Source organism: Scophthalmus maximus, chromosome 15 (genome assembly GCF_022379125.1).
Source record: "Scophthalmus maximus strain ysfricsl-2021 chromosome 15, ASM2237912v1, whole genome shotgun sequence".
NCBI lineage: Eukaryota > Metazoa > Chordata > Actinopteri > Pleuronectiformes > Scophthalmidae > Scophthalmus > Scophthalmus maximus.
Window position 1 is genome coordinate 3252972 of NC_061529.1, and position 15571 is coordinate 3268542.

General features: G+C 42.1%; 1 protein-coding gene across 1 annotated transcript; it reads right to left on the bottom strand.

Moving 5' to 3' along the window:
• On the bottom strand, positions 1 to 15283 carry sfxn5a (sideroflexin 5a). Its single transcript, XM_035609695.2, has 14 exons — positions 15075 to 15283; positions 12740 to 12808; positions 11336 to 11413; positions 11080 to 11106; positions 10404 to 10458; positions 9835 to 9860; positions 9555 to 9608; positions 8818 to 8874; positions 8647 to 8712; positions 7884 to 7974; positions 5803 to 5918; positions 5575 to 5660; positions 1625 to 1742; positions 1 to 520 (listed from the first exon to the last, which is right to left on the bottom strand). Exons 1-14 carry the CDS (start codon positions 15120 to 15122, stop codon positions 443 to 445), a joined length of 969 nt encoding a protein of 322 aa, XP_035465588.2. The 5' UTR covers positions 15123 to 15283; the 3' UTR covers positions 1 to 442.
• Positions 15284 to 15571: the final 288 nt, after the last annotated feature.

Consider the following 15571-nt stretch of genomic DNA (forward strand, 5'->3'; position numbering starts at 1 on the left):
TACATTCGAGTCATTTATCCTGATTTCATTCACAGTATTTACACACAAAACAACCCAAGCCACAATTACAATAATTTACACATGTCCTGCTGCCGGTTAACTTACTAAAATTAATCTCTAGATATGGGTCTGCAAATAAAAGGCATGACAAGCTTGTGAGTTAACTCGGCTAGTCCACCTGAGGCTGTTACCCCCCCCCCCCCCTGCTGATAACGTAAACGTCTAGATCGAGTCTACCAGTCGTCGTAAATATTTGACCACTTAAAAGCCATGACAATATTCCAATAGTTGCCATGTTGTATACGTTTCAATATCACAATATGCCATCCGTGTGCTGTTGCCTAATTAACATGTATTCCCAGCATGAGCTGCGGTTCCGTGTAAACGTATGCTAAATCCTCCGCGTCCCATCTCCGACGATGCGTCGGGCTGCAGAGATGCCTCACAGGCCTTTATTGTATGTCACAATCTCGCAATCTGTTGCCATGGCGATCTCCGGCTCCAGGCGATTCACGCTGATCTGTGGGAAAGAACAAAAAAACTATTAAAAAAAAAAAAAAAGGGTAAACGGTGCAAGAGGAAACACTTGGCACAAGCGGACAGATATAACAAGTTTACATAGTGTGTAGGATACATACATCCACAAGAACCGCTACTGAAAAACATTTGAAACGTGTTCCATTCGTAACGTAAATTATTGTTTAAAAGTCTTAAAATGTTCTGTATTTACGGCTAATGTGCAAAAGGAGCCAATTTGGCAGATTAAAGTCTAATTTGAGGTTCGCATCTCCTAATATTTGAACCAGAGACAGATGGCTGTCGGAGTTGGAGGCAGAATCCTAATCAGACATCTTGGTAGGTGTGAAATGGGGAAGTGGGACAAATTGAGTAGGCGGGGGGTCCAGGGGAGCCGGGGCATTCATGTTGCTTTTTGGAGAGGGTTTTTTTTTTTCCTTCTCTTTTTTTCTCAGCTGCTTTCCTTGCGAAAGTGCAAAAAGGGACTTGAGAGAAAAACAGGCCCCTCTGCGGAACGGGAGGCAGCTTTTCACAGGACCGTTGGCGGCACATATGTCTGAGGATTTTTTGCCATATGGCTGTCGGAGCTGTTTCCAGCGGTAATTAAATCCTAAACATTTTAAAGCCAGCGCCGCTTGGCTGGTGTCAGCAAGTCATTTGGCGGAGAGACGACAAAAAAGGGAGATAATGTTATCGCGCCACACGCGTTCAATGAGTGGAGTGACACGACGAGGCCAAAGTTAGACCTCAGCCTTGGACGGCATCGGTGAACGAAGTGCGGCAGCGGATCGGGGCAGATCACGACAGGGCAGCTTGTGTGTGTCTCAGAGGGCTACGCCTCATTAGGAGAGAGCGTCCGTGAAGCTCAATGGGAAACATTTAAGAGGTCAGGAGGACTGCGGTCATCAACATCAGTCACTGGAGCGGAGTCGTGGCAGATCTGAGCGAAGCAGTCAGAATTTCAAGAGGTAAAAAAGCCCACAAAGGAACAAAAGGAGCGCTTGGTTTGAGCAGATAGGACGTTAAATGGTTATCTTATCGGACTGCATCGGCGTGGTAAAAATACGTGGGCGAGGATGGAGAGGGAGGTTTTCTCAGGACGATGTACCTGGGACATCTGTGGGAAGAGGCTGATGGCGAGGGGCAGGGCCAGGCCGAAGGCAGCGAGACACACCAGAGAGTGGATGGGAAGGACCAGCCTCCGCTGTCTCTGCAGCAGAGGAAGCCTGGTGGGACACAGAGGACAGAAAAACAACAACCTTTCACCTTTAAAGTGCATGTACAGGATAGACGGGTGGTTGGTGCAGTGGGCGGTACCGAGAAAAATGTGCAACAATCTGAGAAAACATTAAAAAAGTACATTAACACAACACAGTTTTACAAAGAGAACAGGATCCCAGACGCACATTGAAACCTCAGAACTATTTAGGACATAGTGGAACTATAACATTAGGCATCAAGGGACACGGCCATCTCCGAAAAACGGAACCATTTACTATAATAAAAAAAAAGTTAAATAACAAAGCTATTTTGAAAAAAGGGGAACACGAGCAATTCAACCAGTAAACGTTATGGTCACAAGCAGAAATAACAGTTTAGAGATAAAATTATGAATATTGACATCTAAAAGTGAAACCTCTGGTTCAAAATGATTTTTGCAGAAATATAAATACTTTAATATGGTACTCCTGTAGTTACATGTCTTCACAGCCCACAGTCTGAAATTAGGTAGATAAGTGCTGAACTGCAAAATGTCGTGGGGATTACAAAGTGCTATATGAAGTTAATTTGGCGATTTTATTACTAAAACTAAATCTATATTTCACGGCGGATTTAACAACATCTCTTTATGAACTTTAATCTAATGAGAACCCATTAAGAACTATCAACTTTTCAAAAAAACATACTATTACACTGTAAAACAAAACTGTACCCAGGAACTCAACAGAAATTCAGCCGAGTCTGTTGCAAAGGATTTTTGTAACCATCGTAAGTCTAAACCGTCTGAACACCGGAAAACCCCAGGTTTGATATTTAATATTTACTTTTTAAAGGGGGGAGAGAAGTTCTGCTTTTTATTGTCATTTGTGTTGAATTTGGTAAAATAACTCATTGGTCTGTATAATCCCTAATAACCTCCCATCAAAAACATGGCAATTTAAAAACAAAAAACAAATCAGTTTTCTCTATTAGAAGAAGGGTTTTTCATATTTCCAGAAATACATTTCCTGGTCTCAGCCCATGTTTCTCCTCCCTCCTCGCCGGCCTCTCCGTGAGGATAATCCCCTCTTCAGTGTGTGGGACAGCGAACTCAGCAGGAGCCTGAGAACGAGCCGCTCCGCCGTCTCCTCCACCAGCGACGCCTCTCCGCCTAACGAGGAGAGCTACTGCCTAATGAGGGAGCTCATTAACACATATGGCTGCCATGGTTTAATTAGGCGACACACACACACACACACACACACACACACACACACACACACACACACACACACACACACACACACACACACACACACACACACACACACACACACACACACACACACACACACACACACACACACACACACACACACACACAACTGGATTACAAAGGGAGGAGTAGAGTAGTGAGGTATGCAAGGTGAGATGTTACGAGGGAGGGAAGGTTTGACGCCACGCGGAAGTTTGAAAACCTTAAAAATCAAGCGGAAAAACTTGATTTTTATCTCAAAATAATGACAATTTCATGCCGTACGTGCTGCGGTCCCACGCACTGAATGACTTGGATAGTGGCCGGAGGTCTGACTCAGGTTTAAGCGTTCACATGAACCTTTGACTGCATCACTCTGTCACCAAGAACATGTAACATCTCACATACTTTCTTTGGATCATGACTGAAAGAAGTAGGCCTTGCAACTAAGGATTATTTTCTCTATGAATCGATTAGTTGTTTGGTCCATAAAATGTCATAAAATGGTGAAAAATGCAGATTGTGTTTCCCAAAATCCCAAGAGGATGTTTCGTTTTGTCCACACACCAACGCTCTTTAGTTTAACTGTCACAGAGGAGCAAAGAAACCAGAAAATATTCACATTAAAGAAGCTGAAATCAAAGAATTTTTCCTTTTTTTTCATAAAAAAATACTTGAACCGATTAATCGATTATCAAATTAGTTGGCGATGAATTTATCAGCCGATCAACTGTTGCGGCTCGAGAAAGAAGCTTTAGTCAGGCCAACATCCTCTGGCTTCAGGTATATATACAAACACATGGTTTATAGACATACAGATATTAAGAGTGGTGTCGTTGGTCTCATCTGATCGGAGAACATTTTCTCAAGATGTCAAACTATTCCTTTCGAACGGACACTCTCACTTGCAGGCAGAGGAAGCTGCAGACAATGGATGTTTTCAGTCCAACTCGTGGGTCTGAAACCTCTCGCCGCTCCTGAAGCACATGAAAGGACAGAACCTGCTGTCACGGCTCTGAACCTGCTCTCAGCAGTGTCATCTATCATTGGGGGGCCGCCCGGGGGGCCCGTCCCGCTCCCCTTGTTCTCGCTCTATTGAGAGCCAGTGAAGGCGAGCTGACACACCGGAGCACAACTCACCTCTCTCTCTCTCTCTCTCTCTCTCTCTCTCTCTCTCTCTCTCTCTCTCTCTCTCTCTCTCTCTCTCTCTCTCTCTCTCTCTCTCTCTCTCTCTCTCTCTCTCTCTCTCTCTCTCTCTCTCTCTCTCTCTCTCTCTCTCTCTCTCTCTCACACACACACACTCTCTCTCTCTCTCACACACACTCTCTCTCTCTCTCACACACACTCTCTCCTTCAGCTGCCAGGAATCCCAAACACACCTGGGCAGGTGGCCTCGCCCGCCTGAGCCTGCGTGCACTCGCAGCGGTCGCGACGAGCGCCTGTCCGGGTACTTAACAAAGATGGCCGCATTCCTCGGCGCAGTCGGGCCCATCCATCACGGGACGTCCGCGTTAAACAACGCCGCATCATTACGACGTCATTACAGACCAATAACGCACAACGCTGAAGCTCAGTGGCGGGGGAAGGTTCACCGAGCGCGTGGGCCTAGAAAACAACAGCAGCTCCGAGGACAGACGGAGTCTGGGATGTTGAGATGTTCATATTTTCAGACAGGGTTATTATTAATTTGCTAATTGTCATCTCATTAGGAGACATTTGCATTTGTGAATTAGTCTGAATGCCACGTTAATCGCTGTCATTAAAGCCACAATTAACTTTTTAAAGTGAAAAAATAATAAAATAAATAAAACTACTTTATGAAATTGATAATGACAGAGTTGCTGAAACCATTTGTTTTACAAACACTGGGGGCCGGGTCTCTTTTTCCTGATGAAACATCCTCACGGGCAAATCAAGTGCTACAGCAGCAGCAGCACTATTAGTATTTAAAAGAGAGAGAAAAATAAGTAGTGTCACAACAGCTTCATGGATAAAGAAAAGGGAAGCCACCTGTAGAAACTAAAACTCCTTCAGCAGCAACTCAGGGTTAATATTTCAGGAACAGGAAAGATGTCAAAAACTGCCTCGGTCATTTTTTCATAACAACAAACAACTGTAGATCGGAGCAAAATGTCGAGGATGAACAAAAGACTACGACATGTGTAAGTGTGGTCGTCTACTATCAATAAAGCTTTATAACCTCGAGTACCGGCAGCTCACCCCCAAACCCCTCTACAGTATTTCATTTATATCCAGAATGAAAATAACTTTTTCAGGCAAACACCAAGAAAAAAGTGTATTAAAAAAAATATATATATATATTTTACAAGGATCAAGATATTGACTGAATAAGCCCATTTCATAGTACACCAGAACTCACTGGTACAAACTACGTAATGTTTCTAAGAATCAAAAACATCTTTTTGACATTATCATTATCAGATTTTTTTCATAATCATCAGCCGACCACCAATTTAATAAGCTTATATCATCGGACTGCCAATTCAGTTTCTCGGTTTTAAAATCTAAAGTCTTACGCAGCTGAATCAGTTTAGAAAAAAAAAATGTTACTGGTTAATATTAAAGGATGAAGAGATTCTTACTTTTCCAGCATGGACATGATCACGGGAGGCAGCAATAGGATCGGCATGGGCAGCACCACTCTGGTCAGGGCCGTCTCTAGAAGTGCCTGTGTAAAAAAATCATAAAGACAAATATTTCACTTATGTTCATACTTAGTTGTGGAATTAACACCTTCTTTTTTACATTACTGTAGCTGGACACATTGCAGTGATAGCGCACGATTAGTTTACAGCAGCAACTCCACCTACATGCCTGGCAGCTGCTCTGGACGTCCCCACCGCGTCGCCGTTGTCGTCGAGCACGCTGATGCCCTCCGACAGCTCCGAGTGTCTCATGAGCACCACGTTACAGACGTTTGCACTCGCTGCACAGAGAGGAGAGAACTTAACTATGACTGGCATAATATTCTATTATTTCGCAAATGAGCACATTGTCTCTTCACCCTCTGGCCCGGGTGCAATGTCGGGCAGCGCGTGCAGCCGGGGCAGGAGGGTGTTGAGGTCTTAGATCACGGCGGTGGCAATTCAAATGATTCATCAGGCCGATTGAACTGGAATTTTATGGAAGGATTGAGGAGACGTAGGTCGTTGTTTTCAAACGACTAACGAACCGAACCACGGTTCAGTTGGATCCTGACAGAGACCACCTTCTTTTGGTCGGACCAAATTTGGTCCATTTGTGGCCGAGGCCTGTGTGACTGGAATCTGTAACCAAGGTGACTGATGGGTCAACAAACAAAGCAAGTGTCGCTCCCCTTTGATTTATTCACAAAATGAACACAAATGTATGTTAATACAGACGATCCTTTCTCCCCGACTCTTAATAGGAATAAGGAAAACTCGTTTTAGAGAGTTTAGTGGTGGCGCCGCGAGCCTTTTTAATTTAAGACAACAGCGTTCGGACTTATCTTCCCTCTGGGCTGCGGGGGGTTCGCTTTGTGAAGGGAATTCAATTGACTGAGCAAACAGCTCTTTTTTACCTACAAGATTCTATTCCTTTTTCAGCAGAGCAATTAATAGAGGGAGAGAATTTTAGACGAGAATAACAAAAACTATAAAAGACGTCATATTTTAAAACACCCGTTTCCAATTAAATGAATAAAGGCATGAAAGTAATTATTGTAAACTCTGCACAGCTCCACGCTGAAATTGTGTGGCTGTAGTTTGTAATTATTGAAATAATTACATTTATGTATATTACAACTGGTATCTAATACCTAGTTGTCCCGAGAACTTTTCACATAATTACTTCCTAAATATCTCAAATAATGACAAACACTTTACAGAAGACAACAAATTAATTGTCCCCATAAATATTCTGCCGGCAGTGGCCTTTCCCCTCCGTTAGGGTCTTAATAATCCAAAATGAATGACAGGCTGCTGCTTGATTAGGTTATTACAAATAAATCTAGCCTTAAGTAAGCAAACAAAATGAAGCGGGGGAAAAATTCGAAAACAGCACTTTGCTTTCACTCGCTTCAATTAGCCATTTTAATTACCTTTTATACGGGGCTACCAAAACAACTGCAGCAACAACAATGAACAGAACAGAAATCAAGGTAAATGAGGCCCTGACATAGACGCCACTTTAGGAGTAATTATCCAATTTGTTTGCGGCAGCAGAGTTCTAACAAGCAGCCAATTACCAGGCAAAGGCTGCACTGTAGGAACCTGTTGATTTAATTAGAGAGAGCCGTCGTGGTACGGGGGGGGGGGGCAAACATTTAATTATGAGCCAGCAGCCTGGGGCATTCTGGGACATGGGTCTATACCCCTGGGTGTGACTGTGTGTTTGCGAGCGAGTGGCATGAAAATCAGCTTTGTGGCTCCACACACGTTTTGAGAAAGTGAGCTTGAAAAAAAAAAAAAAGAAAGAGGAGGACCGGCCGCGAGGAGCCGGATGAAACAAGCCGCTCGGCTGTGCTTGGCTCTCATGCAGAGATTCATAAGGATCAGAGCAGTTCTATAGGTAGACACTACATTTATCTTTGTTATATTTCTGAAGTATTAATTTTTTTATTTTGGACATTATGAATAGAGAACAAGCATCATGAAAACAGGCATAACATTTTTAAATCACGTGTCACCATATAATTGACACGTTGGTGTCCCCTGGTATTTGACGAGGGCGCTGGCAGGAAAAGTTCACGTTTTGAGAGACAGCTTTAATTTACACTAAAATCCGAAAATCCCATTTTGGAGGTTTATATCAAGTCTGCAGTGACTAGTCATTCCACTTTGGCGAGTTGGTTCCAAGACGAGACCACATCCACGACGTGAACTGGGGGCTACGGTTCAAAGTCTCGGTCTGATGAGCTTTTTGAACTCACCCACTGCTGGGAAGGGGATGAACCTCTGCACCAACAGCCTGGTTGTCGGGCTGAAGCGGTTTGCTCTCTGGATCAACACGTTCAACCCCACCTCAAAAAAACAAAAAAAAAAAAACACACGCACATGACGCAGACATATCAGACCTAATATTTTGAATAACCATTTGAGTAAATTGATGGTTCAGAAACCACGAAAACACGGTTTTAGTACATAAATAACCGTTTTCGGTGCATTAACACTGAAATAAGTGACTTCCCTATGTGTCAACTCACAGGGGGGCAATCATGGGGCTATGTGCCCTTTGATAAAACACCACCATGCTCCTGCAGCCTCCAGCTCTCCCCCAGCGTGGCAGGGGTTCGTCACCGGAGCAGACGTTTAATTGGAGAGCTCCTGCCCCCCTCCCGGCTTGTCGTTCCGCCCTCCAGACACCCCCGTGTTTTTTAGTTTTTTTTTTTCTCCCCTCTGGCTATTTCCATTGTCGGGCCTGAGAGCAGCAGCGGGACGAGCTCCCAGCCGGGCCAGTAATTGGCTCGGTTTGAGCCCCATGTCAGGCGCGTGTGGGAACGCTTATTACACTCTTTAGACATGAGCCTTTGATGACATAAAGGTAAGAAAACACTGATATCAACTGGTCATTTTTAAAAGGCTGGTATTCAAAAATTGATTCAGCCTCTCTTAAATTTCGCTAAATACAGTGTGTGTATATATATATATATATATATACACACACACACACACATCAAACCACGACGGACTCACAGCGATGGAGACCGCGCTCGTCACCGCTCCGAGGTATCCCTGGACGAATTTGGAAGCGGGGGCCGGCTGAAAGTGAGAGTGGAAAAGAGAAACAACATGACAACAGTGCATACGGCTCAGCAACAGACAACCGATAACACACGTGGTATCTGCCCGGGAGGTTGTTGTTACCTTGGAGGCGTTGCGGTTAGAGAAGTTGACGCAGGCGTTGTGACTCTGGTTTAGCCACTGTTGAAAAGCGGAGGAAGTCAAAAGAAGATGAGCTCGTTAGTAGATGTGCTGATACACGTGTCAGTGATGTATTAATCTGTATGACTATATTTAGCATTTTTCTGAGACTTCAAAAATGAGGTTTATTGGTGATCTCGGCCTTCAAATCTGTATCGAGTGAATTCAAGGTTCACTTACTAGTTTTTATCCCTCAGCTTCCTCAAGTGAATGAAACCACCAAACTGTGAGTTTAGTCTGGTGTCTTATCTCTTTATCTCACCTGCAGTATTTCTATTGATGAATCTAAATTAAACCAGACTTTCTGTGAAACCTACAGCTTAACAACTGATTATCATCAAAATCTCACACATGCCAATATACGATATGAACACAACACATTGCCAAGTGGATCAAATGCGGATGTTACCGTTTGATCAATGCGTCAATGCTTCACATTGTGGTACAATCCTCAGAATGCTTATTTTATTGCTATGGTTGTCACTTCGGCATCTTACTACCATTGTGTTTGAATTTCCCACCCTGTCACTTCACTGGTTTGAGAGCGTCTTGCCAGGGCTACTGGTGAAACCTGGAAGTTTTACATGAGCTGTTGATTATAGATAAATCAATTGAATCAAATTGAAGACGTGTCTTAATAATGTTATGGTTTTTCCTGGGTCCAGATGCAAGTATTTTACCTGCCAGAAGATTGTTGACGCCAATGTTTGATTTGGGAGGAGGAGGCCAACAACCTGCACGAAGATAATAAAAAAAGAAAACTTTAGAAAATGAAAACAAAAGTAAACACAGATTATCAAAAATAACATTTTATATTAGATAGAGAATCATGATTTAGGAAAGATACGTTTATGTCAGCAAACAATATGAGATATGTGGGAAGACATTTTGGACAATAGCTTCAGTAATATGATGACTGGATTTGCGTTTTCAATTATGTATGCACAGAAAGAGTCTTACCACCGGTGTGCCGAATGGGATGAAACCTGTCAAAAAAAAAGACAGTGTGTTATCACCGTCACCATCTTACACTCATAATTCTATAATAGGTTTTTCATGCTAAACTATGATTTCTAATATCTCGTATTTCTAACCTTTGTAAAGTAGTTTTCCCTATAAATCCCTCTACATTTGCAGAGTTGTAAAAGTTCTGTTTCCCTCAGCTACTGCGTTGGTCTGTACGTCTGTGCTCCGTGTTTTACGGCTACATACAACGTGTCTTACACATGTTCTCCGTGTTGGTCGAAAGAAGTTAATCGCATCCGTCTTTGTGTGAAAGGTGAGCCCTTTTGAGACTGGACCCCCAAAATACTTGTGTTTGCTTCGACAGAACTTCTCCGTCACCGCGGGAGAGAGAGAGCTTCTAATCAGCGCCCAGCTGAGTTTGACCTTTTACAGGCCCGAGACAACCCGAAGAGCCCCGCGGCGCCGCGACAGTTCCCAGGGTGAACGCCGCCGCCATGTTGGACCACATAACAAGCCCCCCGAGCTCCCACTTCAGCGGAGGCTTCCACACCAGGCAACCGTACCCGACATCCGAAAGGGCATGAGGATCTTCTCCCCCGTGTCAGGGTGGATGATGGCCTGTAATAAGCGCATTAGTGATTCAGAGGATAATGAGAACAGAATGATTTGGGGTTAGTGAGGTCGAAATGGATCAGGAGGAGTTTTGATGTGAGGCGAAGAGCCGCGGGAGTAAATGTATCGTCTATGAAAAGTGAAACTAAATACATGATACACATGAATTAAACACGATCAAAGGATTGTCACTCAACTCAACTGTGGATTGTTTTAGGTTCCTGCAATGTGTGAACTGGGACGTCACATTTCCCAGAAGGCTTTTGAGAAATGTTAAGTCAACACAGTGAACCTTTCAACTCGCTCCTGAGAATTCACGTCATATTCAGAAAAAAGAAATGTATTTCCTTTTTTTCTTCTCCAAATCTATTTACTTCACCAGTAAAGAGTGTTTCCAAAGCTGCGTCTCCGAATTTCAGTTTACTTTGTTGTATGTTTGTAGATGAGGTGCAAAGATCGGGTCAGTTTTGTTTGCCCCCTCACTGACATCTTGCCACAACAAGCAGAAATGGTAAAGATAGTGATCTCGGTGTGTGTGTGTGTGTGTGTGTGTGTGTGCGTGTGGGTGTGTGTGTGTGTGTGTGTGTGATTGAAAGGGAAAGTGAAATGAAGACAAACACATCTTACCTGCTTTATTTTCTGAGCTTTCCAAAGCTGTAGAGATTTAAAAAAGAAAAGTTGCAAAGAAATTAAAAAAAGAAGTAAAAACTTAAGCCTTTTTTTAGTCATTGGTTTATCGAAGAAGAGACGGTGCAATTGTACACCGTTCCGAATACGTAGAGTACGTTCTCTTTTTGTAGATACGCATACATGCGTGTTTCACATCCTTGCTTTTTTGACTCGTGACACTAATGCCTAAGACTCAGCTCAAGTTAGTCTTTACCTGAGCGTCTGTCACTCCTGGAGGCAGAGCTCCTCGTTTGAAACAGTCCAGCAGCTCGACACTCTCCTGAAGTCGTTTCTGAATTGACAAAAAAGAAAAGAAAAGATGAATCAAAAACTTCAGGTCAGGACAGTTTTCTTGTGGAGGAGAGATTCTTTTTCTCTCTGCCACTATTGAAGCCACGTGGCTCAACGGGCGGTAATTGTGTTTCGCTCAAACTTTCATGCTGATCTTCCGTTGACAAATGAGTTTGCTTAAAAAAAGCTAATGAGCAGCTTTCTGCGGCGTTATCATTGTCTAATGTTGAGCAAAGTACAAGGTCATGTGGCCCAATTTGTTCTAATGAGCTGGCCAACTATCTGCGTGCGTGTGCGTGTGTGTGTGTGTGTGTGTGTGCGCGCGCAAAATCACGTCCATCCTTGTTTCTTCATTAGGGGCAAGTTGAGGCTAAGCCTGGCCCAGTAGGGTGCAAAATGTGTGTGTGCAAGTGTGTGCAAGTGTGTGTGTGTGTGTGTGTGTGTGTGTGTTACACTCCCTCCACCCGTCACAGCTGCCCCACTTGTCCACACCTCATCACATCCCAGGAGCTTCTCCCACTATTACTGTCACCAAAGAGCCTGCTAACAGCTTCATTACCCAGAGAACCACAGCACCGGAGACTCCACGAGACAACCAGGGCCGAGGGGGAGATGTTATGATGGGCAGAGCAATTCCAGCATTTAGAGAGAATAAACTGAAAACCAAAAGGTCACAGCCTTGTTCCCAGTCACAGAGAATCCCAATAAATGAGTCTTATTTAGTGATTTATGAGTTGTGTTTTACTTCCTTCAATAAATCTCTACAATGTTCCATCATGTAACATTAATGCACAGCCATTTTGTCTGAGACTGTGGTAAACGCACGTTAAATAAAGATCATATCATAAAAATTGAAATGTGGGACTGAATATTTTCTTCAGGGAGTAACCCTTGGAAAACATAGTCACACCAAAATAAAAAGATAACTAAATATTTGAATTTTAGCTAGTTAAACAACAAACTAGTTACACGACAAACTATGATTAACTAAAAGAAAGAAAATTACAACTCCAACGGAAACAGTGCAGGTTCTTCCGTCAATGTAACTCAATTTCCTCAATATACAAAACAAAAGATTAAAACAATCTAACATGTATTTATAAATAGACACAAATTAATACAATTCAATCAGAATCCTCATTAAAGCGAGCCACACAACATGCTGTTGAGAATGGCTCTGTTCCAAGGCTGTGTGCTCAGTTATTAGCATAATGTAATATATAAAGGAGCTGGAATTAATTTCAGTGATACTGCAGAAGGAACCTATTCAACACAGATTAAAAGATGGTTAAGATCCATGTTATTATTAATAATGAAGCTCGTGTACCTCTGTCACAAAGAGGGTGCTGGGGTCAATCACATCCAGGAAGTGTCGGAACCGACCAGAAAACGTGTCCTGAGAGAAGAAGAAAATTCATGATGATTAAAACATTTATATTCACATTACTTAACTATTATTATTTTCCATCTGTAGACCGTTACCAGTCAAGACAAGAGCTGTCTTCAAAAATGTGTAATTTTAATCACTGCAGAAATTTGAGCTGGGATGGAAAAGCTCTACACAGGAAAAAAAAATAAAAAGTCTTACATCTGCTCAAATAAAAATCAGATTGTGGATCATTTACTTAAAGCAGCGAGAGGTTTCAGCTGTCGCCGGGTAAACACTGATATTACAGCGTACCAGCTGGTTTAACACACCAGTTGGCGTCTCCTCATTAATACCTTCTGACATACTGTTTCTTATCTGCATCTTATAAAGTACCAGAATCTCCTCGCACCATTTGCAATTACTTTCTTTAATGACTGTTCCAGAAACACCTCGCGATCATTTATTCATCGCCGAGCATAAGGAATAATTAATAATAATAATTTTGGAATTTACAGCAGCACGCCACGCAGGCAGCACCCGTTTCCCATTCCTCCCCAACTCGGGTTTAATTACACTAACTGCTAATTTGGAAGAAAATCTGTTACGTGTCTCACTGCTGAGTCTTGTGATTTCATGAACATACAGATGGTTGGTAAAAAAATAAAAAAAATGGAGCGAGGGAATTGTTTCTCTGGATCTGTTAAATTATTATTCACGAGTTCATTTTCAACTTGACCATTTTGAAATGACGAAAGTGAGCGTTGGCTAACAGCTGACCTGACAGATTCAATGCCACTAGAAATATTCCTACTATTTATTATTTGTCACCTTTCCTGTGTATAAACACTAAATACTACATTTTTTTAAGTGATATTGATCATATTTGTACCTTTTGTGATTGAAGTGCTTAAATAATTTTTCCACTTTGTTTTAGAATCGCTCTCATGTACATAATTTTTTGGTCCGATCTGAATATTTATCAATCCTTCCTGAAAGTCTTTATTGCTTTGAAATTTGTACAAATGTACAGCACTTGAATAAATGTACCTAGTTATATTCCACCACTGCGAGTGCCATTTTGCAGCCGTTGACACAAATGGTTGATGACCTCATTATAATGTTATTTAAATTCACGGTCACATATGTTAGCAGCTGTGATGTTAGGAAAAACTGGTAGCCAACCGTTTAAACTAGTAGCCCAATGACTCGCTACGCCTCATCTCACCGGTCAGTTTGTTTGAACAGCAGGTTCGGGTCAGATTACTTTGAAATGTTTAGTCAGTTACTGAAATTACAAATTACATGGCAATTTTTGTAGCATCACTTAATTTTTTTATTTTTTTTTAAAAAGGGTACAAAAAAAATCCCTGTTGTAAATCCTGTTGAACAGACAGTTTTGTTTTCAATAATTGACATTGTAGATTTGTCTATAGCTTACATGAGTTGATGGGTCACAGATTTTTGAAGACTTGAGCCGTTGGTTTAATATTAATTTAAAGAGCAATGGACTTTACTGTACCTCGCGCTGCGTTCAAGACTCCCAGGAAGTATTTGAACTTTAGCAAACACCTGTTCACTTCTTAACTTTTATATTGCGTTAAGTGGACCCAAAGAAATATGGAAAATAAGAACTTCAGTTCTACAGTTTTGATATTAGAGTAATTTTGGGCCATAGCTAGAAGCAGAATCGCTTGGTATAAAATTATAAAGAGGTGATCTTCTGGATGTTATCAACGTGCTGCGTTCAAGGTTCCAACTTGTATTTGAACTCTTTTTAACTTTAAACTCTTTCGCCTCTGAACCTTCGTGTCAAGTCCAAGCAAAATCAAGACAATTGAATGAGTAAAATGTTTTTATTAAGTTATTTTAAACTTTAGCCGCTGAGACACGAGCCACTGCATGTCTTATCTTGCGATGCGTTCACGGTCCCGAGTAAATAGTTGTAGTAGCTTTCATATCGTGCCTTAACTAACCGTATATCTTAAACGCAGGGAGGGGGGAAGAACAGTAAGTGTAGAGTTTTAATATTTGTTTAAGTTTTAGCCATTGGCGCGACCCGGAAGTTGATTTAAAAGAACATTAAAGAAAGACAAACATTTGCGCCTCGTGCTGCGTTCAAGGTTGCAAGTGGGGTTTGAAACTTTAAACCCAAGACACAAACAGACCAACTGGTCTTATTAATGCCAACTTGAACATGCTAAGTGTCGCCTGTTACACTAAAAACGTGATATGTGCAGTCTATATCCTGATATATACTTGAGTATATATAGCACAAACAAACAAACGAAAGTACCTGGTCAAAACGAGACGTGCCATACCGGAAGGTCGGATATTCAGACATGCTGCTGCTGCAGCGCACGCACACAAACCAAACCGACACTAGATCTTCTCCCTGTCTACGTTTGTAACAACGAGCTTTTCTTTGACTGTCACTTTTATTTAAAACTGCTGCGGCTGCGAGGCTGGCGGGCAGCGCCACTCAGCTGATCTGGCCGCGTTGCATGTTGGGTAATGTAGTTCTTACAGGCTTCTTCGACGGGACAGGATGACGTTGAGAGGACTACACTTCCCAGGAGAACAGGCTTTGTGTACATGTTTCTTATTAAGGGGGAGTGTTATGAGCCAGTTTAGAGTAAAACATTATTAAAATCAGATACTTTATGAGTATTAATTATGTTGGAGTACGGAGAGATGGTGGTTTAAAGAGGATAACATAGCCCCCTAGTGGTGGCTTTGAATTAAAGTCAGTGTTAACTTGAACCATATTATTAAGCACATATTATATTTTAA